At 41.2% G+C, this 25,383-nt stretch overlaps 1 protein-coding gene across 1 annotated transcript in view; it reads left to right on the forward strand.

The window, feature by feature from the left end:
- Positions 1-318: 318 nt before the first annotated feature.
- The window catches only part of ZNF804B (zinc finger protein 804B), a 408,332-nt gene continuing 383,267 nt past the window's right edge, over positions 319-25,383 (forward strand). Inside the window, exon 1 of the mRNA XM_088478665.1 lies at positions 319-995. Within this exon, the coding sequence (XP_088334791.1) occupies positions 885-995 (111 nt within the window). The 5' untranslated portion in view covers positions 319-884. The remainder of the gene's footprint in view (positions 996-25,383) is intronic.

Raw genomic sequence — 25,383 nt, forward strand, 5'->3', positions numbered from 1 at the left:
TGTGGAGAAAAGAAAAAAACAACAGCTGCTGTTTAGAGAGGGATTGGTCCTAGGTCCTAGGTTCTTATTCCTTTATATGCTATTTAGAGCTGGATTGATCCATGCAACAGCCAGCTGGGAAGCTACCGTCTCTTCCTCCTGCTTAATACTGAGCAAGGGCTGAAGCTGGCAGGTAGCAGAGAGAGAGAAGAGAGCGAGAGGGAAATAGAGAGAGTGAGAGAGAGAGAGAGGCAGAGACACAGAGCTGGGGGTGGAGAATGGAGGCAGCAGCGAGACAGCAGAGACTCTGAAACCACCGACCACACAGACATACACACTGAAAGTTAACACTGAGCAGATGAGAGTCATCCTTATCTAGTGGTGGCAGGATGCACGGGGTGGACATCTGAGCTGCCTGCTGGATCACCCATGCTCTGACCATTGCATTGCTGGGGAGCTGGATGCTGCTGGAGATTTGCTGCTATAGTGAGATTCCTGGAGACAGAGGTGTGCTGCCTGGTGGTGCCTGCAGCAGGAACAGACTTTTTTTTTTTTTTTTTTGCAATGTGCTGCTCCCCCCCAGATCACTGCTGTGGCCACACTGGGGCAGGGGGACACAGCTCAGCTTCCCATGAGTGGCCAATGACAGCTACATTCTGATCTGTCACTTAGGTTCTGGATTGTGCTTCTCCAAACCAGAGGATTAGGGATATTCTGCTGGAGGAGTGGTGGGGGGAAGACCATTGTGTGAAGCATCCTTACGTTCAAAGGGGGTCTTCCTGTGTTTGCTGCCTATGGCTGACTCCCGTCACTCATATAATCTGGGCTGCATGCACTCCTAGCTGCCAGTGCCTGCCTGGCCCTTATATGCACTATAGACAGACATATGGGAGACTGTGGACCGTATGGCTTGCTACTACCTTGTGATCAGCTCCACTCATCTCAGCAATGGGCACTTCCGAAGTATTAAAGGAGTTTTCAGGGGGCCCCTGCGCAAGACTGGGACCACCATACCGGTAACAGCATTCCCTACTGTATCCCCTTGTTGCTACTAGCGCTGCTACTGTATGTGTTACATTGTATCCTTGCCCTGCAGAGATTGCTTCTTCCTCTTCATCTGCAGCCAGGGTTGCTCAGGGTGGAGGTGTCAATTGTGCAAGCTTAAAAAGTTACCCCGACACCAGGGGGTAATTATGATTGCCCCCCTGTAGGCTGAATGCTATGTGTCATTAGCAGATTGTGTCCAGAATCTAAATTGCTCCTGTCTGTTATAGCTGGGCTCTATGGGGCATAGTGATGCTGGGTGTTGATGGAAGTTGCTTAGAAGAATCACTGACAATAGCCTCAGACAAAGGAAATTATATTGTAATACATATACCCAGAATAAAACTCTGAGCTGGGGATGGGGGTGGGATATGGGGAGGGGGTTCTCTGTCAGGATGCTCTTTTAAGAAAATTAAGAAAAAAAATCAATAGACATTGATATGACTGCTGTATTGATCTGCATTGAAACTTTCCAGCCAGGTACCTAGATGTCATTATTAATAGATACATGCCTGCACTCAGTAAGCCTTTGGCAGTGAATAGGGATACTTTGGAATGATAAGTATTTCATGCTAGATTGATTTAATGTATTTAATAAGTGTATGGGTTAAATATTGCTTCTAGCAGACTTATCATTATTGTGTGAAGCAGGAGACAAACTTTTGTGACTTGCAAGGATTATTTTATTATTACATTACTATATACCCAAGTGCTGGATATATTGTACAAAGTGCCAAATGATCATGTATGGATTTATGTCATGATATTATATTTTGTTACAGTGATTTCATCTGATACAGTATATACAATGGGGTGCATTGTCTGTCATATAAAGTGACATTAAACTTACTACTGAGATATAAACTCTCCCCACAGTAGGGTTCTGCTTTTGTCAAGTTATACAGTTTAGAATATGTCAATATTTTGGGTATTAATCACAAATGTACAATATAAGAATTAGATGAGTTAATTATTGCTGTATATTTCTACATGAAACAAATATCATTTTAAGTGCAAATGAATAGTTTATTATTGCATTATGTTTTTATTTGCTTTAAATGATCAATTCTATTTACAGAGACAAAAAAATAAGTGTTTGTTACGTGTGTTTTGCATATATTGTACTTTCTGAATTGTTTGGTTGTTTGCAGTACTTTACATTTCTGCTTTGTTTACAGTAAATCTCTGTGAATATGGAGTATTGTATAGTACATGTGGATTGTTTTTCTGCCAGTACTGAAACAACTTTTCATGTTACCTATAAAGCCACACAATCGTCTCACACCTTTACAATGTCATTTTTATAGCTACATCACAGATGCTTATTGGTCAACTCTGATTGCAACAGTCAACTCTTGGAAATATCTTTTCCTGCACTTAAAAGTTTTTCAATAACTTCTCAAACTGGCCTTAGGCACATTGTTAGAGGTGGGGAGAAGTTGCTTGATCTGTAGGCTTGGTGAAAGGGGTTATGAGAAAGGGCAGGATATACTATAAACTAATTTGTTTTCTGGTGTAATGTACAGTCAAGGGAAATATCACAGGTCAGATGTACACATGCAGTAAACCTAATGAAGAGAGTTACTGCTGCTGTTAATTTAATGAGGAGTTTAAAAGGTGATGCTGGCCCAAAGTATCTAGATCATTTTCTCTGTTTGCAAACATTCAGTAAAACACACATTACATATCTTCTGTAATAAGACGTGGGACAGGGACTTAAATAGAGGCCAAAACAGTCTAAGCAGTACCCATAAAATATGTCTTTAATCAGGAATATGTTACAGCTATTGCCACTGAGAACATATTTTCAATCAATTTATAATTACTATAGAGATGAAGTCTGTGGCAGGATAAAAATAAAAAGCATTCAGACTAGAGTTCCCTGGGGATTTCCCAATGAAATAGTTGATTATTGCACAAATAACTAGCTATAAACCTACGTGATGTTAAATTATGAATTTACAGCAAGCTCCAAATAATAATTCTGCAATCAATACTGTATGTGTTTGTGCGTTAGGGCTGAATGACACGACATCATCAAAGATTTCCTGCTTCGTTAAAGGTTAATACATTTCAGTGAACAGAATCATTATGGGTTTAAATGTAACCACTGACTACACAAGAAGTTCCAAAACCAATTTGTAATAAGATATGTTAATGTTTAAAGTGGAGAGAAGTGCAAATAACTATTATAAAGACTTTGCAGTCCTGTATGTGAAAAGCGCTTAAGGTGTGATTTTTATTTTATTTTTATTTTATTATAGCTGTATAAACGTGGAAAAAAATAATGGCCACTAGTGTTATATTTTCCAGCATTAAACAGAATTTCTGTTTTAATTAGTTGAAGTGCGTCTAAGCTAAAGAAGCTCATTCAATTTAGTGGAATTGCATTTGCCTAAAGTCCTTTCTACCCAAGGAATACTGCCTTTGATTTTAAAAATAAGCTCATGAAATTAGATATATTTAACACAGTTACTGTAGTTTCCATTGTGACCAGTAGGTAGCAGTGCTGAACCCTCATGTTCAGCCTAGCTATTGGATGCTGTAGGGATATTCCTTCCCACCTCCTCCTCATGGTGGATTTGTGTACATAAATGCGCCAATCTTGCGCCTGCTCTGACATGGAATGGAGCCCAGATGTGCACCTTGCCTGCTCACAGCGGAGATGCTTCACGATCGCACGCAACTCAGTTTTGCGGATGGATATTGAGAGTTTTTGCAATGCGCATGCTCCGTGGCTGAATATACCAGTAGGTAGCAAAGATCTATTGCACGCTTGCAGCCAACTTGTGTGCAAATCTACATCAGCCCATTCTCTGCAATCTGAGTGTAAAGGCGCTATATTAGCTATAGATCAGTCTACCAGAGTGTCTAGGATCGACCCTCTAATCATAGAAGGGATTCCTAGAGTAATGTTTTAACTGATTCCTTGACCCCTCTTGCCCCCCTCGTGGCCCGATCTTGCCCCAGACTCGCTGATTTTTTAACACAGCCCTATGAGGCTGCAAACGATGGTCATGGAGTCTGGTGCTTCTGTGAGTACGTCATATTGCTGCACAACCTCATGGTGACTCGCAGGGTGTTATCCAATCCCCTAAATTTGTAATATTAGAAAATGCTATTTCATATTGAATTGTGTAACTGTAGTTTGCAACTTGGTATTGTTCTAAATGCATTAACACACCAGAATGTTCTCACCACCTTGGCCTTTTTAGACAACATCAGTAATGCCGTTGGCCCTCGTAATATGAACTGTGGACCCCTTGAATTCATAGATTCACAGAAATGATTTTTGACAGATCATACTGTGCTCCTTTGATTCATCTGAAAGAAAAGTCCAACAAGTGGACTGTGGTTTTATGTCAGAGCAAGCTTTTAGTGGATTAGTGCTACCCTTCTGCCTGTTACAGCAATAATAAGAAACGTCGGTATTGAATTATTACTTTTCTTTCCAACACCTTGTGGCGTCCATGCTGCAAAGAATAGTCTGAGAACACATCTATATGAACCATATGACTTTTAAAAAGACAATTATTATTGACTGCTTGTCACCTAATGCCCTTTTCCTTAGGTAAACGTTGTGGTCAGCACACTACTTCTGATTGGTCAGCCTGAACAACCAATCATAACTCATTCCTCAAATAAATGGAGATCAACTTTAGAATTTAGAATGATCAATTTGTGGTTCTTGATTTCAGCAGCACCTGAAACCCGTCAATATGCCATACTTACTATTTATAGTTATTTTTATGGCTCATGCATTATTTCTTCCTTCAGTGCTCCGCTGATCACGGAGAGGTTAGAAAATAGGTAAATGTACAACTGTCCATTAGGCTGATTTAAAAGCCTTGTAGTTGTCAATACCCATTGAAGTAATGCACTGGTCACTTTTATTTATTCTCAATGCAGATTTTAAATTCCAGCCACTAATACTAATTAAGCCAGCTCCATTAATTTTTGACAAGTGACCGTATGAGATAATAATCACTAAATTGTGCTATGCTCAATGCAAAGAGAATGCTGAATTATAATTAGAAGGATCATGAGTTTAATAAGAAAGCCAAAAATATTGACTAAACCATTACTGAAATTCTTGGTGTAAAGCAAAGTTGCTTAGGCCGGGATGTTGAGCGGACTAACCATTTATTTTGAATATAGATTCTACTTGCAGAACTAATATACACAATTTTGCTGACTTTTATTTGTATTTTTACAGTATTTAAAATAAACACTTGAAAAGGCATAGCATTAGCATTCGGTATACAGAGCATAAAACTGAAGTGTGCGGCTTGTACAGTACGTTCCACTGAACAAGACAATTAGAATGAGATAAAGCAGCGGATTGTTAAAGGCTTCTTTGCTTTGTGGATCGGCGCGCAGCCATGACACTTGGAAAGTGGTGCAGGTGAATTGGAAGTTAAACTATAATTAGTCAAAGTTTATGCAATTCTCACATTTTGGGGCTAATGGTTTCTAGTGTTCATTCTAGCACCCTGCACCTGTTACACCCCGTGCAGTTCCTCTTTTCTGCCTGGGGTGTCACTCTTTCTGCTCTAGCACACTCTGGTCTGTAGCTCTGCAGTGTTTTGCATCAGCTGAGTGTGCTAGAAGCACCAGAACAGTTAGCAACGCCATTGGTAGAAAAGAGGAACTGCACAGGTTGTGACCGATGCAGGGTGCTACAATGAACATTAGTTTCTTTACTGCATATACTTGGTGTGCAGACTGTTGCAGCTCTTTATGCTTAGAGAGATGGAAGAGGCATTGTCCCAGTACAGCCAGGGTGCAAATGTGTCCAATGCAAAAGAGGCTGAAACGCATATATGTATCTAAGTAGGCGTAATTGTTGCAGCCAACTCCCCATTGATCCAAGATCTCTGCTAAAAAAATAAATAAATAAAAAGTAGATAATAATGAGCAAGTATCGCCATTGGTCGATCCAGCACTAGTTCTCAAAGCTTAGTGCTGGTTGCAGCATACGGTTCCCCTGAAATTGTCGCAACCAGCAACAGGCTATGCCAACCAGGACTGGTAGCACTATAGCAGGGAAACTGTCAGTATGGGGACCCCTAGCAAAAGTGCCAACCCCCATAGATAGTCTGCTGTATTCCCTAGGGGGACTGAGATCACAAAATTAATGCAGTCCTGCCCCATTGGAAAATCAGATCAATGCTGATTGCACCAGGCCTTTTCCCACATACCGGGGTATATACATTTCCACTGGTACACTACAGGTTCCTGCATTCCCCAGGAGCATTTAATTAGTTGGGCATGATGGCCCTTGCAGTGATAAAGTCAACAGCATACTCATGGCTCCAATGGCATACTGACACTTCAGCAACCACAAGTTCCAACATGCCTGGTATCCATGGTTTACAGGGACCTGTACTGTATGAAGGAGAAATTAATGGAAGAAAACGCAAACACTGAAGTAAATCATTTATTATAAACGAACATGAGAAATTAAGTAATAGTTCTTGTTTTTATCTATTGGTATTCCAGTTTTCTGCTTCACAGAATAGGGAGTATATTTACTAAAGTGCAAGTTTTTAGAAGTGGAGATGTTGCCCATAGTAACCAATCAGATTCTACTAATCATTTATTTAGCACCTTCGGGAAGATATTAGCTAGAATATGACAGGTTGCTATGGGCAACATCTCCACTTCTAAAAACCTGCACTTTAGTAAATATACCCCCTTAGGAATCATAGTTATATGGAAACTGGAAAGTAGGTATACTTTAAATTTCAAGACACTGGATGAAGATGACTCAGTGCCTCAGTATCTTTGGATGAATGTCTGACGTTTACTGACATTTAATGCTCTTAAAAATGAAATACCATTCTTATATCTAGGAACTGACCATAATGAATAATCATTTGTATAGATGCTGAAAACGTGGCAGTCCCTAACACAGCACAGTATTACTACATGATCTGCAATTAATTTGCAAACTATAGTACAAAGTATGTGTAAATGAAATGCATTGAATGAGGCTAAAGTCTTATTTCCATGCAGTAATCTACCTCTTGCAGCTCATCACCATCACAGTCTTCCAGTTTAAACTATTTTAATTCTCAGAAATTGAGCTACTATTAAAAAAAATGTGTGAATCATTCCAGGGTGAAACTTTGGAAGAAATCTAGCAGAAATTATGCACATCGGAGGCTATTAAGAACTTTGCGAGACATTTATAACCTGTTTCCAGAAAGCAAAAATAGAATGTAATATGTGCAAGGTGCAATAAAATGCAGGGAATGCAGAATTTTTACCAGCCACTCTGTGGATGAAATTACCCAGCAGATAGACTGTATTTCAGGTCTAAAATTACAGTAGTTCATGATATTAAATACTGGTAAACTCTCTCATGTGTGTGACTTAGCGGCATCCAATCTCAATATATATATATATATATATATATATATGTATATATATATATATAATTTATATACAGTTGCAATGGTTGTACATTTAATTTTTTTGGAGAAATGCACTTCTTGGGACTTTCACAATTTTTGTTTGTCTGTTCATTCTGGCATCACGCTAAAACTACTGGATGAATTTGGATTGAGTTTTGAATGTTGTATAGCTTAGTCACCTAGAAAGAGACTGAGGTATGTATTATCTCAATGTGACATCAGGGAGAAGAGCAATAAAGGACAAACCAGACACTTGAAACTCAGCGCATGCAGTGTGCAGGCTCCTCAAGCCAAATATGACTAGATGTATATAAATATAATTTTGTGGGGACAAATATTCTTTTAGGGACTGTTTATGAACTATGGAGACAAATTTTCTTTTATTGGGATTTGCACAAGTTCCTCAAATCCAAAATGACTATATGTATATAAATATATACAGTATATACAATGTAAACATATATTGCACACCCCGAATGCAAACAGATTATATATATATACACAGTATATATACTGTATATGTATGCATATAGAAATACACACACATATATATATATATCAAAATCTATTTTGCAGGAAAATTCAACTATATATTAAGCACTGACCAGGCAGCTTATCTTGACTCATGAGGTTCCAGTATACAGTACATGTCAATCCAGTAGATGGCACACCTAGACAAAAACTACATATCAGTCGCTGCTAATGTTGTTTGCAACCTTTCAGTGTTACTACAATATAAGATTTGTTTAACTAAAGTGAACTTAGACTGGACTGTGAGGTTGATTGCCCCTTGGATTGGATTGTATGGTTTACATAAAAAATAAAAAACTGTGGATTCTTGGCTATCGAGACAGCATTATTGTACCACTATAATAAACATATTATAGTGGTACAATAATACCATCTCAAAAGAGATCGAATCTGTCCAAGATTTCCTCCAAAACTATGCAAGCTAGAAAAAGGCGATTAGCTGAAAGTCAGCCTGAGCATGAGCAACAATTATAATAGCAAAAAGTGTTTCATATTACATGTAACTAAATAAAGTCCATAGCTTGATAAATAACCTAATACAGGGCACTTTATTATAAACACACGAATAATTATAATATATGCAATCTGAATCCCAAAGGACCCTGAACCAATTAGTGATAGCCATCTTCATCTAATTAAGTTATGCAAATCATGGGGTTAATCCTTTAATAATAGCCCACTGCCACTAATAATGTAATTAATAGACGTACTAATAACTAATGCATATACTTATGTACTAATTACTGTAGTGACTTGGCAGCTCCCAGTCCTTAGTATCGTTATTTCACATGTGTGTTTTAAAACAATCAGGGGTAACTCACATTACAAAAGGTCACCTCCGTTCCCCTAAACCATGGTTTAACCCAATGGTTCCCAAACTGCGTGCTGTGGCATCCTTTGGTGCCACAGGTTTGTGGTCCAGAACCAAATCAAATGATTTATGGTCAGTTTGATAGGCAAAACTAGTGCTGGTCACTGGCAATCATAAAATATGTGGACAAGCAGAAGCGCAACCCTGCCCTCCACTACATAACTAACATATAAGCACAATTTACCTAACTTTCATCATTTGTTTCCGAATTTCTCAAACTTATGGATTAGGGGTAGGGATGGCCATCGATCATTGATGATTCAAAATAATCGATGGTTTATGACCGATGTCAAATGTTTTTGACATCGATGGGAGAGAACCAGATGGCTTCCCTCCATCCAGGGACGTAACTAGAACTTTGTGTGCCCCATAGCAAAATTTTAAAAGGGCCCCCCCCTCCACAGGCACCGAGAGGTAAAAAAAAATATATGCCCCCACATGATAGGGGAAATAAATTTTTTAATCTTGAGAGGACTGAAATATTGCCCTAAAATATTTGAGTGCCACAATCATATGAGCACATGCTGAGCCCTGATTGGATCTGCTTAGCATTTATTCCCGACCCTCAAATAAGGATCAGTGACATTTGGTAGAGCCAGCCCGCAATTGTGGGCACAGATGTCGAACCTGCCTTCCGCATTATGGCATTGCTGGTGGTGACCCCAAACACACACGCACAAATACACCCACACATAGCATTCAGACATTGACACACACCAGTCACCCATTGTCCCTCATACACACACACCCCTCATACACATACATCAGTCACCCATTGTCCCTCATACACACATAGCAGTTACCCATTGCCTCAAACACAGCAGTCACTGTTTCTTACACAGTCCAGTCAGCCATTGTCTCACACACACATATAGCAGTCACCCATTGTCACACACACACACACACACCAGTCACCCATTGTCACACACATACACATATAGCAGTCACCCATTGTCACACACACACACACACACACCAGTCACCCATTGTCACACACACACACACCAGTCACCCATTGTCCCTCATACACACATAGCAGTTACCCATTGCCTCAAACACAGCAGTCACTGTTTCTTACACAGTCCAGTCAGCCATTGTCTCACACACACACATATAGCAGTCACCCATTGTCACACACACACACACCAGTCACCCACTGTCACACACATACACATATAGCAGTCACCCATTGTCTCACACACACACACACACACACCAGTCACCCATTGTCCCTCATACACACATAGCAGTCACCCATTGCCTCAAACACAGCAGTCACTGTTTCTTACACACTCCAGTTAGCCATTGTCACACACACAGATAGCAGTCACCCATTGTCACACACACACATATAGCAGTCACCCATTGTCACACACACACACACACACATATAGCAGTCACCCATTGTCACACACATAAACATATAGCAGTCAGCCATTGTCACACACATACATAGCAGTCACCCATTGTCACACACACACATAGTCACCCATTGTCACACACACACATATAGCAGTCACACACACACATAGCAGTCACCCATTGTCATACACACACACACACACATATAGCAGTCACCCATTGTCACACACATAAACATATAGCAGTCAGCCATTGTCACACACATACATAGCAGTCACCCATTGTCACACACACACATAGTCACGCATTGTCACACACACACATATAGCAGTCAAACACACACATAGCAGTCACCCATTGTCATACACACACATCTAGCAATCACCCATTGTCACACACACACACATATAGCAATCACCCATTGTCACATACATATATAGCAGTCAGCCATTGTCATACACACACATATAGCAGTGACACACACACACATAGCAGTCAGCCATTGTCATACACACACATAGCAGTCACACACACATATAGTCACCCATTGTCATACATACACATATAGCAGTCACACACACATACAGTAGCAGTCAGCCATTGTCACCAGGGCCATAGCTAGGGTAGTGCGGCCGGTGCCATCGCACAGGGCACCACAGGTCAGGGGGCGCTGTTTGGGCCTGTCACATTTCTGTTTATTATCATTCTCACTTATAACTTCCTCTTATTTCATCCCCAGCATCTCCTGGCCTCCCCTATCTATTCCCTGGCCCTTCCCCATGAGGTAATTCTTTTTTTTTGGGTGCATTCTGTCCCTTTGAAAAATGAGGGGGGCACCAATGCACTTTCTGGCACAGGGCACCAAAAAGTCTAGTTACGGCTCTGATTGTCACACACACACACATATAGCAGTCAGCCATTGTCACACAAACACACATATAGCAGTCACACACACATAGCAGTCAGCCATTGTCACACACACACACACACACACACATATAGCAGTCACACACACATAGCAGTCAGCCATTGTCACACACACACATATAGCAGTCAGCCATTGTCACACACACACATATAGCAGTCAGCCATTGTCACACACACACATATAGCAGTCACCCATTGTCACACACATACACATATAGCAGTCAGCCATTGTCACACACATACACACATAGCAGTCAGCCATTGTCACACACACACATATAGCAGTCACCCATTGTCACACACATACACATATAGCAGTTACACACACATAGCAGTCAGCCATTGTCACACACACACATATAGCAGTCACACACACATATAGCAGTCAGCCATTGTCACACACACACACATATAGCAGTCAGCCATTGTCACACACACACATATAGCAGTCACACACACATAGCAGTCAGCCATTGTCACACACACACACATATAGCAGTTACACACACATAGCAGTCAGCCATTGTCACACACACACATATAGCAGTCACACACACATATAGCAGTCAGCCATTGTCAAACACACATAATGCACCTACCCCAGTGCTCTCACCTAGCATGCTTTGTGCAGCTGGCTGTGATGGTCCCTGTTCACTTCTATTTTTAACTTGGTTCAGTCTAGGACCGACGCTGTGTCCGTCTCCCAGTCAAGAGATGCAGAGCAGAAGGTAAGGGGAGGAGCAGAGGTGAAGTCAGAGGGCGGATCATAGCCTCATGGGATTTGTAGTTAATCTTCAACTGACTCTTATATTGAGAAACTTAATCTTCAATCAAACCTTATAAATCATTATATATAATTAAGTATTTATATGCTTGTGTTTTCATCTGTGATATTTAATTTTTGTATTTGATTTCCTGACTGAGTGGTTTTCAATCTGATACATTTAAGGGGCCACAGGGGCCCTCTAATCTTCAAAGGTGCCACACATTATATTTATTCAAAATAATAAGTTAAAGCAATATATGTAACCAAGCACCTATAGATAATAATATATCAGCAGTCATTTGAAACTAGTGTTACAAGCTATAGCAAAGAATTCTGACAATAAAGCTGGCAGTTGTTGGGGGCGACAGGTCCAGGCCCATCACAATGGGCAATCTTATTTGATCATTGTACAGTATGTTTTTTCTTTATTAGTGATAAATGAAATAATTACATTTAAAAAAGAAAAACAACCTTTTGTCTGTAACTATTCAGCCTCATTGACCAGAGTAAAGCTATAGATATCTCTGGGGTGATCATTAGCCCTGTTCTCAAACTTTGTGTTTCTTTTGTGAGCTTCTTTAAAGGGAAGTGACAAATATCTTGCTCATGATGTGTACTAGATATATGCAACTTTGTACATGGATTTTTGTTTGGTGATGGATGTATTACAGATTTATGGAGCATACACACGGTCAGATTTGTCAGATGTGTCAGATGAACGATTGAACGATTTGAACATTTGAACGATCTGAACGATTTGATGAACGATTTGACCAACGATTTGAACGATTTGAACTATGAGCGATTTTTTACTGCATTAAAATTAATGGAATCATCCAAGTCTGACTGCAAACACATCAGATGTCAGATATCGTTATCTGACCATCGGGAACGCACATCGTTCATCGTTCAAACATGTCAGATATGTCAGATTTCCTTCAGATGTTAATGATTGAACGATTTTTAAAATCGTTATCGTTCAGACCTGAAGAAAAATCTGACAGTGTGTATGCACCATTATATTTGCATTTGCAATGTATAAAATATTTGATACATTGAGAGTCTGGATTTTTTTTTCTCCCAGGGAGTTGGGAGCAAAGCAAAAAAAAATGCAAGTAACTTTGTATCTGGCACAAACCATGTTGCAATGCGAGGGGTGCAAATTCATTTATTTTATTTTGCATGCAGGGCAAATACTGACTGTTTTTACATGTAGCCCATACATGCTGGACAGCTTTATTTTTTCACTGTCATTTAGAATTGAGTGTGGACACGCCCCTCCCAAGTCCTAAATCTAAATCTCTCTGAACATTTTATATTTGCCCCATCTGCAGTGCAACATGGATTTACCACGGTGCAAAGTTTTTTTTTTTTTTTTTTTGCTTTCCTCCCAACTTCCAGTCCCAGTATGTGGTCCCACTGTCATTGTAAGATAAAGAGGCCAGAATATTTATGGTAAGGAGGGATGCCCAAAATAAGCGAGCACCCCTTACCAGGGACTATCACCATGATGAGGATCTTTAAAGCACAGCTCGGTTCTGGGTTCCAAGGTAATGATAAAGATTCAATATCAGAGCCACCAAGACATATGGCAGGCTCCAGTGATTGAAGAGGTGTGGACTCATCTGAGATCCCGTACACAATAAAAGTGGCTCCCATGATCATACTGCGCGACCATAGGGTTATTCAGAAGGTCAATTTTTGACAGTTGTTTGGAGCCGCCGGTGGGTGTCTCAATATAAGTCCTGGCGGATGTAACATTTGCATATTTTCGCACTAGCGTCCATCTTTCAATCAGGACTTGAGTTCTTTGTCATCCAATCACAGTGATTGGCCAGATTCTCCAGTGTTTGTATATAAATTTACACATTTCTGATGAATTATGACCGTTTTGCAAAATAATGAAGCAGTGATCTTTGTAATTTATCCCAATTTCAAAATCGCCCATATCCATATGTACTGTCATTTTAATCTATTTATGCAGAATATATTGTAGCCTCAGTTTATGGACATATATAAAAGATAGGAATAGTTTAGATACAGTAAAAATCACATATGCCCCCTTTGTGCAGAATACATTGTAACTATTCAGTTAGTGGATTCTAAGTTACCTCATTTGATACGTTGCAAAACATTTACAGTATACCCTAAATCCTCATACTCGTTTTCTAATGCCTTCATTTTATACCAATTGTATCAAAGGTTTTGTCAAGCTCTCAGCTTTGCCCTTTGATATATGTTCTGTCAGCAGTAAACTGGCAAAAAAATTCTGAAACAATTGAGCAGTTTATTACTCGTGCAGATTTTTTCCCCAAGGGCTTTGTGCTTAGCAATCCCTGTGGATGAGTTTGAGGAAAGGTATTCTGAGTGCTCAGAATCCTGGCACTCAGAATACCGATGCTGGCAACCCGGCAGCAGGGCCGTAGCTAGGGTAGTGCGGCTGGTGCCATTGCACAGGGCACCACAGGTCAGGGGGCGCTGTTTGGGCCTGTTAAATTTTTGTTTATTATAATTCTTGCTTGTAGCTTCCTCTTATTTCATCCCCAGCATCTCCTGGCCTCTCCTATCTCTTTCCTGGCCCTTCCCTATGAAGCCATGTCCCTTTTTTGGGTGCATTATGTCCCTTTGAAAAATGAGAGGGGGCGCCAATGCTCTTTCTGGCACAGGGCACTAAAAAGTCTAGTCACGGCTCTGCCCGACAGGGTGAGGATACCGACACCTGCTGATAAGTATCGTAATCCGACACCTAAACCTAACCCTCCCCAAAGCCTATACCTAACTCTCCCCCCTGCAAACTAAATCTAACACTCCTCCACTGCAACCTAAACCTAACTCTCCCCCCCAGCAGCCTAAACCTAACCCTCCCCCTAGTGTTTAACCCAAACCCCTAACCCTAATACTTACAGTTGGGATGTCAGCAGTCCGAATGCCGGCATCAGGATTCTGATTGGTGCCGGGATTCCAGCTCCATCATTCTGAGTGCCGATAGCCACGATACTAACTACATCCTGGTGGCCACCAACAATATCTGGTAACCTCTCACGGTACAAGTTGTGTCGCAAAGGTAACTATGACCTTGTTATCATGGAGGGAGGGAGGGTCAGGGGCAATAGGGGAAGGTCTCCAATGAGAACAAATCATTGGAGCTGAATCTGACTGGTACGCAAGTAGAAAGTGGATGTTTTTTAAGGATTTCAGCATAACGCGCATGTGCAAAAGAAAAACATCGTCCACTGCACATGTTCCTGATCAGACTTACACTAACTGACAGAGATGGCTCCTGCCAACGGATTGATCTGTCAGATGGCGGTCCACACTTTTGTGAAATGGTCGTATCTACTGTAAGTGGTAACTGGTCGGCAACCATGCAATCGCAAGGAACAGCCCCGCTTAATGAGAGTCTCCTGGGCGGGTTCTTCCAACTTCCATTCATGACTTGGACACAGACACAATGTTTGTTCTAATCTTTTGCATAGAGCATGGGCCTGATGCAAGTCCAGATAGTTATGATGACGGTTGCGTCCGCAGACAGATACCCAGTGGGATGGACAGACTTCCACTTCCAGTCACACAGATTTTCTGTACACTTCAGCAGATGCTTGAAATTTAGCATATGAAAGTGAGTACCATGTTGTGGCTGTACAGGAAATCGACTAAAGAGACATTTTGTGAGCTGAAATTCAATATGGAAAAAAAATACTTTTAATAATGGGAATTACGTCTGTGGGCAGTATTCAATTAGTTTCGCACCCGCGGAAATGTTTCATCAGCCCCACTTTTCGCAGACATCGCGTGTTTTGGATGCGGAAACTTTTCATGCGCATCCCCGCTTTCCAGCGTATTCAATTCCAAAACAGGCGAAAACGGCAAGTGGCAAATCTAGAACAGGTGGAAAGTACTGTCAGACAGGGGGTCATCAGCCTTACTCCAAAAAGATGCACTAACATTGGGGATCAATGTAGAAGTGTTCCAATAGCTCTAATAAAACTATTTGGGGTACTGAAGTTGTCTAAAATCCTTGCTATTAGCATCCTTGCAAAACTGGTGAAGAATGGCATTAAGCAGTATTTTTGGGTGAAAATAAGTAGTCCCATCACATTTGGGGTACTTGAAAGTGGGCACTAGCATATTTTAATGCCTCTAAAGTGAAGTTTTAAAAAATTTAAATTCCTCCATCATACTAGCACCTGCAATCCCCAAAACACTTGATCCCTCCTTAGAGCACCCCCAGAAGCTTGTTTCGCTAATTTTTGAAGTTATCCCCCCACTTTTCTCATTTTAGCCCTCAATTTCAAAGGCGTTTTTTCTAGGGGGATTCTGGAATTTTTGTAATCTTTTTTTTGGGTGATTTGTTCTTTGAGGGGGGGGTGTTCCTAGGGTTCTGAGTGGTTTCCCAACATCTGTGCCCCAAAATATAGATTTTACACTATTTTTTCTCCTGCTATTCTGTGGAGAAAAAGTATCACCTATTTCAGTGCCTTGACTTTCCGCATAGGCGAAAACAGAATGGAATTGAATACAGAGTAAAACAAAGGCTAAAAACCACGCTAAAACGGATTTTCGCTTCTTATTGAATACGGCCTTATAAGTCCTATTCTAAAATGAAATAATATGTCGAAGATCTTCACAAAGTCATTGAAGCTGGGTCATTGTCAGAGGGGAGTTAGATGCACCCATATTTTTGGTCACCAATAATTATAAGTTATACATAGCGCACACATATTCCACAGCGCTGTACAGAGAATGTTTTAGTCAGTCTCTGCCCCAGTGGAGCTCACAATCTATTTTCCTTATCACATAGAAATGCATACACACTAGGGTTATTTTTTTTTTTGTCAGGAGCCACTTATCCTATCTGTATGTTTTTTGATTGTGGCAGGAAACCGGAGCAAACTCAGGGAGTACATACAAACTCCACATACGGTCAGGAACTGTACTCTTTACTTCAGGACTGTGGGACAGTAATGCTTTCCACAACCCCAGCTGTGCTGCCCATTCCTGTCTACATTTTTAGAGTTCTCTGAACGTTCTTCACTGTAATAATCACATATCTCTTCATTATTGCTGACAACTCCAATAGGACAAATAAATCTATAAATACAAATCTCCATTGCATGAGTTGTAATTTCTTAGAAACACATTTATTTGGCAGCTTTGTAAACCAATGGGCAGCATTGCTATGGTACCTCGCGGTGCTGGTGTCATGGGTTCAATAACAGCCAAGGCCCTCTCTCTCTGGAGTTTGAATGTTCTCCTCTTGTTTGCATTAGTTATCTTGCTTCTTACCACAGTCTAAAAACACAAAGGTAGGTTTATTGGCTGCTGTTGGACCTTAGTGTGTGTGTTCGGTAGAGAATTTAGGGGGAGATGTATCAAATCTTGGAGATAAAGTACCAACCAATTAGCTTCTAAGGGCCCTATTTATAACAAGCCACATCTCAGATGCAGATGTGATGTGATAATAAGGATGTATCAAATATCTCATGCAGGGACAGAGCTTGCGAGAAAGCTTTGTCCCTGCGAATCCTCTTTGCACACTGTAAAGGGTATTTTATACAAAAAATACCCGGACAGTGTGACCAGCAGGCAGGCTCAGCAGCCACGAGCAGTCTCCAACTGCAGCTCAGCACACGCTGTGTGCTGGGCTGCTGTGAGGGGCGGAGCGGCGCCGGACACGGGCCCCCGCCGGGCTCCTCAGGAAGCCTGGGCCCGGGTAATCTGTACCCGCTCCCCCCCCTCTCGGCGCCCCTGTGTGTGTGTATATGTGTATATATATATATATATATGTCCATGGTGAAAGGCCACTGAAGTGGCAATGCACAGAGCGTCACTCCAGGAATAGCAGAGAAAGTAGTTTAATTCAACGTTTCGAGGCTATTACAGCCCTGTCGTCAGGAATACATAACAAACACATAACATTAAAAGCACTTACCTATATACCCCACCCGCTGTGTGATCGTGTGCAGTCGCATCTCAGCCGCGTTCACGTGACAGGAGGGCGCGGGTCGCGCCGAAAGTGTCGTCATCCGGCTCACCTCCGGTGGTTGCTATGCAAAACCTAAGACACTTCTTAGAAGCGTCTTAGGTTGGCATAGCAACCACCGGAGGTGAGCCGGGTGACATCACTTTTGGCGCGACCCGCGACCTCTGGCCACCCAAACAGCGCAGTGTATTGAATAGCTGCGGGAGCTCCCTCCTGCGACTATTCTACATTGCACTGAACTGAGGGCCTGATTCAGAGCCGGACGCTATTTGCGAACGGTCGTTCAGAAAAAGGGGCCGGCTATTTAAATTGAGCGCTCGCTCTTTGCGGTCTGTTGACGCCTCTATGTCTGAGCGAGTGAACGAAATATGCACTCGCTATTTTGTAAAGATGCCCCCTGGCCGCTCGCATTCCTACGTCATCTCCGCTATTTATTGGATTAACCGAGTACATTGGATTGGATTTTTCTACCGCAATCATGCGAACAGTTCAGGCTAAGAAACAATCAAGTGACGTGGTCGATGACGCTGCTTTGTTAATTATGCACACCCTTAAAATGCCCATTTTGACCTTTTGGCACACCTGCGTTCGGATCTCCACTCCCCGTTTTCAAGCACCTTCCCCTGTTACCACCCACAAACGCCTCATCCTGTCTCTCAAATTAGCAGGCACTCACTATTTTGCTACCACACAATTTCCAACTGCAATGACTGGTTCGCGCATGCGTATTACAACCCATACGCATGCGCAGTTGTGCGAACATCGCTCGGAGCGAACGAGCAGCCGTTTACGAGCGGCTCTGAATCAGGCCCTGAATTCCCCCCTATAACTATTAATAAGATAAGGTAATTTTATATATAGAGAGATAGAGATGTCACATACATGACATCACTAAGTGACCCATGTGCTCTTTAATAGAGATATTTTCAGATTTACGTCATCACCATGTGCCATATTAACAAGAAGTTTTTCTTGTGCAGACTCTCGCATTACACTATTGATATAAGTGAAAAGGGAAGAGAGATTGAGGTTTTTAAAGGTAGGGGCTAGTCACACCACACAGGACAGGCCACATCCCTGTGCAGACAACACTCCACAATACTGGTTACACCCCCACATCACTAGTCACAGGGGTTGGGTATGATTACCCAGCAGTTCGGGATGCCTGCTGTCAAAATGCCGACAGCGGTATCCCGATGCTCAGAATTCCGACGGGGGTCAGGTAAGTATACAAACCCTCCCCCCTTCTGTTCCTAACCCTCCCTTCTTGCACCCTAACAGTTAGTACCTAACCTTAACCTTCCCCCCTTGGTGCCTAAACCGAACCTTCCCCCTTTAGTGCCGGGATTTCAAAAGACGGAATTCCGGCCATCTGTATTTTGACTACATCCCCCAACAGCAGTGCTGAACACACCTCTTTCGGCGGCACACAATAGGCCCTTCATAAATTTCAGCTCCAGGCCCTTGTGGATCTTAATCTGGCACTGGCCGGCGCACATCTCTACCTTTAATACATTTATGTGATACTAAAATAATGTGAAAAGGGTGCGAAAATACCCCTTTTCACATTTTTTTTAATAAACCAAATATTGATAAATAGGGCCCTAACTGTCACTTTAAAGGCTGTTTGAAAGTGAGTTAGGAGCTGACTGATTGGTACTTTGTTCCTCTCCACATTATCTCTCTCCAAGGTTTGATACATCTCCCCCTTAGACTGTAAGCTCCAATGGGACAAGGACTGATGTGAATGACTGAATATTCTCTGTGTTTGATAGCAGCATAATATGATGGCAATGAGTAATTAATACTGTGTGCACAGAACATTACCAAAGCATTCTATTGATTGTCGATGACGGCTTATGGATACGTATTAATATAAAACAAGCTTTTCTTGACAAAGTTATAAGCACAAAATTCCGTAAATCGCAGATACAACAAGCTTTTATTATATTTATTTAAATAGCACCAGCATACAGGATGTCGTAGTGCTTTACATTTGGGAAGAAACACAATAATAAAACAAGAGTGGATATTATTTAACAGACGCAGACATAAGGGGGTCCCACTCGCAAGTTTACAATCTATAGGACAACAGGAGTATGTTACATGAGGATTGCCAGAGACTACATGTTGTTGCTACCAGGTTTCAATGGAAAAAAATAATTTAGTAGGGCTCCATGATTCATATTTGGAGACTTGTTAATACTTTTGGGAGATGTTATCCATATGGATTCAAAAGGAAGACAATGTGGAAGAAATGGGGGTGGGATTATCTCAGTTTAAGCCAGGGGCATATTTTTGATGCCCCACATCTTACCCCTGAAAACTATAATTTCTTATAGCTGCAAATCGTGGCAGCAACAAATTATTTTTCATTGGAATGTAGAAAAAATGTCTTGCAGGAATGTAGCCTCTGACACGGTTCGGACCTGGCACTCCTTGTGCACCTGCACGGCCATCGGAACGCACATGTGCATGTGTCAGTCAACAGAGAGGGGTCATTCAGATTCCTCTGCCAAACAATTTGCACAAATGTAGCCATAGGCAAAGATGGTGTCAGCTATAGGGGCTAATCTTTTGAAAGCTATGCTTTGTGAATTCATTCAGAGAGACCACAGCAGATATCTGCAATATCTGCTGTGGTACCCCCTTCATAAGAGAGTTGATTAAACAGTAATTAGACTGCCTCCGTTTTTCTGTACCATAGCTAAACGTGGCAACCCTGTGCTGGTTATTGTGAAGCGGTTGGACTTCCGTAGCCTCCACCTTTCATCATGGTGGATGAGGAAGACGTGTCTGTGAGATTACGTTAGAGATGTGTGATTGAATTTTGTGTTAAGCTTGGAAAAAGCGGAAATGAAACTCATGGAATGTTATGGGAAGCATATGGTGGAGAAACAATTAGCCGTGCTGCAGTATTTCCGTGGTGGAAGCACTTCAAAGAGGGTAATACACGAGTTACTGACAAAGCGCGTTCTGGGAGAGCGTTGTGGGTATCCATCGCCGGCCACCTGCTTCTCCTCCCCGGGCCTCCCCCGGGAGGAAGTATAAAAAGTAGGCAAGTATGCCCCTTATCTCTCTCCCTTCTGCTATCTTCATGCAGTTTATTCCCTGTAATTAAGCACACAGCCAATCATGTAGCCATTATCCTGCTTATTCATCTCCCCAGTATTTCTTCCATGGTTGGAGAGTGATGATGTCATCACTGTGTTCCACACACCCAGCCTGGCCTCAGGGAGATTGCTAGACTCTTCAGTGAGTCAGGGAGATCACCACTATTTCAGGGAGTCTCCCTGACATTCAGGGAGGGATAGCAAGGTGACATACAATTAGCCTTGCTGGTAATTGTCCGCAGCCACCAATTCAAATAGTGGGGACTGCACGTTATTTCCCAGAGATGGACTTTTCCTCGCCGCTTCAGGAGAGATTCTTGTTGAATCTCGCACCATGGATCCGCAATTCCTGGTATTGCACTCCCCATCCTGCCTACTTCATTGGGAACTGGGAGGGACGAGGGGAGGGCTGCCAACTCTTCTGGAAGGGGGGTCCAGGGGGACTTCATAAATAATCGTGAGGAGAGTAGGTAAGGTTAAGTGGAGAGATCTGTTTGGGTCGGTTTTTGCACAATGAATCGCCTTGCAATAGGACCGAATTGACCATTGGGAACTCACGCCATCTGAAAAAAGGCCTAATATGCATCTGAAACGTCAAACCAGTATGTATTTCAGCTGAGGATATATTAAAGAATATTTTATACTGCTGCCAATGGTGAGTTTCCTCTCTCTCTCTTTCTCTCTGTATTTGATTTATTGGGCTTGGAGCGTTCCTGTGTCTCTAATGTCATTCGGATTGCACCCCAACTGCTGATGTATGGGCCGTGATAGACACAGTGTACTGTATGCATGCTGTGCACATGTTCTCTACATGAGAACACTTTGTTCATGGCACTATACGTGGCATAACATATATATTCTCTAAATTAAAAAAAAATAAATAAATAAAAAAAAAATATATATATATATATATATATATACAGTCAGGTGCATAAATATTGGGACATTGACAGAATTTTCATATTTTGGCCTCTATTCACCACCACAATGGCTTTGAAATGAAACAAACAAGATGTGCTTTAACTGCAGACTTTCAGATTTAATTTGAGGGTAATTACATCCAAATCAGGTGAACGGTGTAGGAATTACAACAGTTTCTATATGTGTCTCCCACTTTTTAAGGGGCCAAAAGTAATGGGACTATCAACTCAAAAGCTATTTCATGGACAGGTGTGGGCTATTCCCTCGTTATTTCATTATCAATTAAGCAGGTAAAAGGTCTGGAGTTGATTCTAGGTGTGACATTTGCATTTGGAATCAGTTGCTGTCGACTCGCAATATGAGATCCAAAGAGCTGTCACTATCAGTGAAGCAAGCCATCATTAGGCTGAAAAATCAAAACAAACCCATCAGAGAGATAGCAAAAACATTAGGTGTGGCCAAATCAACTGTTTGGAACATTCTTAAAAAGAAAGAAAGCACCGGAGAGCTCAGCAACACCAAAAGACCCGGAAGACCACGGAAAACAACTGTGGTGAAAAAAAAACCCTTCACAACAGTTGGCCAAATCAAGAACACTCTCCAGGAGGCAGGTGTATATGTGTCAAAGTCAACAATCAAGAGAAGACTTCACAAGAGTGAATATAAAGGGTGATGTAAACCATTGGTGAGCCACAAAAACAGGAAGACCAGATTAGAGTTTGCCAAACAACATCTAAAAAAGCCATTACAGTTCTGGAACAACATCCTATGGACAGATGAGACAAAGATCAATTTGTACCAGAGTGATGGGAAGAGAAGAGTATAGAGAAGGAAAGGAACTGCTCATGATCCAAAACATACCACCTCATCAGTGAAGCATGGTGGTGGTAGTGTCATGGCGTGGGCATGTATGGCTGCCAATGGAACTGGTTCCCTTGTATTTATTGATGATGTGACTGCTGACAAAAGCAGCAGAATGAATTCTGAAGTGTTTCAGGCAATATTATATGCTCATATTCAGTCAAATGCTTCAGAACTCATTGGATGGCGCTTCACAGTGCAGATGGACAATGACCCGAAGCATACTGCAAAGCAACCAAAGAGTTTTTTAAGGCTAAAAAGTGGAATGTTATGCAATGGCCAAGTCAATCCCTTGACCTGAATCCGATTGAGCATGCATTTCACTTGATGAAGACAAAACTGAAGGGAAAATGCCCCAAGAACAAGCAGGAACTGAAGACATTTGCAGTAGATGCCTGGCAGAGCATCACCAGGGATGAAACCCAGCGTCTGGTGATGTCTATGCATTCCAGACTTCAGGCTGTAATTGCCTGCAAAGGATTTTCAACAAAGTATTAAAAAGTGAAAGTTAGATTTAGGATTGTTTAGTTTGTCCCATTACTTTTGGCCCCTTAAAAAGTGGGAGGCACATATAGAAACCGTTGTAATTCCTACACCGTTCACCTGATTTGGATGTAATTACCCTCAAATTAAATCTGAAAGTCTGCAGTTAAAGCACATCTTGTTTGTTTCATTTCAAAGCCATTGTGGTGGTGACTAGAGGCCAAAATATGAAAATTCTGTCAATGTCCCAATATTTATGGACCTGACTGTATATATATGTTCTATAAATTAAAATTTTAAAATTGGATTCTTTAATGACTTCCTGAATATATGAGATACAGACATTTCGTTAAATGATTGATTAAACTTAAAAATAAATTATACTGCAATACTTTGTGGCTGTGAACATATAGGTCAGCTGGCAAAACATAGGAATATTGGCAGCTGCAAGTGACAGAATTGTCCATCCTAAAAAGCAGTTGAAATGCAATGTGTGAAATCCTATTACCGAAATAAGAGTAAAATAGAGGGGGGGGGAAATGCCGCGCCAGCACTTATTCTAATTGGAAATAGTATAAATTGTGCTGATGCAGCGGATTATTGTTAAAGGTCTAAAAATGTGATATTGCAGCTCTAGCTCGTTGGTATAAAGAGAGCATTAATGTTTTTGGGTGCTGTGAATGGAGACTGAAGGAAAGCCGATTGAGGAGAAAGGTGTGATAGGGCTGCACGCAAGAGTTACAGCTGCGAGACTCGGTCTTATACATTTTGAAGTCTGATCATGAGATGTAATTAAACCTACAGTAATCCTCCTATCTTAAATTGCTTGGCAGATGGCAATTTGGTGGACAGATGGACCTGGGCTGAATCCTCATTCGCGGTTCGTGTGTAACTGATACGCAATAAGGGCACGAGGAATCTACAAGCCTGTCAATATGATTTTCATTTTAAATTGCATTGAAACAGAAAAGGAAAATGGAATGATCTTATTGATTAGCTCTTAGAAAAGGAACTCACTGTATGGGGAAACAAGTGATACATCCAGTCTGTTTGACGTCTACGCTGCTTTCATACTGTATCTGCCAATTTTTCCTAAGACTCCATAATATCCTGTTACCTCTACAAGGCATGCTTTCTATTGATACAGAACACATTAAGCTTCATCAGATGTCAATAATGAGCCAGGAGCCCCTTTGCTGGGCATCTTCATATATATAGTAATCCCGACAAACAAAACATCAGTGTAAATATACTGGATGGTGCTATGCAGATGAAGTGCACTTTATTACACGTTCTGCTGTCGTAAACTGTCATAGCTAAAACCCGCTCATTAGTGTGTGTAAGATATAATAATGATATATCCAATAAAGCCTGCTCCATCTGTATATTAAATGAAAGAACATATTAGTAACATTACAAGTATGAGTTATGCACTCTTTCACTTTGACATTCTTTCAGAGACAACTTGTTTATAATTATAAATCAAGTGTAGTGGAGTATTTCCACCCTGCTTTATCACAAATTAACTCTCATATTTAAATAAAAAATAATAATAATACTAATAATAATAATTGTCTTATGGGTTTTCGCCCTGAAATGCATTTTGTGCTGTTACCGTTTCATCTGTCACCTTATTTTACTTTACTGTCATGATTCTGGTAATAACATAAGAGGAAGGAGACAGATCTAGTAGGTATTCTGGTATTTAGAAGGATGGCTGAATCTTTAGAGCAAAATTTGCTAAGCGGCAGGTTCTAAACCACAGCAGTTTGGTGGTGGTTTGGTGGCGGTTTTGCTATACGCAGATTTGCTAAGGCCAAAACACTGCAAAACCACTATAAAAGCGCCGTCAAAACAAATTTTAGAAAAGAATAGAAAAGGGCTGCCATTTAGAAACCGCCGCCAAACCCCCCGGGGTTTAGAACCCGCCGTCAAACCGCCACCAAACCACCGGGGATTAGAACCCACCGCTTAGTAAATTTTGCCATGTCATCCATACAGTATATCATTTGTGCCCTCAGTAAAACGCTGTGGGTGCTCACATGCTTTTGAAAATGATCTTTACTGTGTTACCTGAAAATTATTTTGTTGAATTTCATATTGAGGGTGCAATTGACAAGATT

The sequence above is a fragment of the Taudactylus pleione genome, unplaced genomic scaffold (assembly GCF_031769625.1).
Source record: "Taudactylus pleione unplaced genomic scaffold, aTauple2 ptg000216l, whole genome shotgun sequence".
NCBI classification, from domain to species: domain Eukaryota; kingdom Metazoa; phylum Chordata; class Amphibia; order Anura; family Myobatrachidae; genus Taudactylus; species Taudactylus pleione.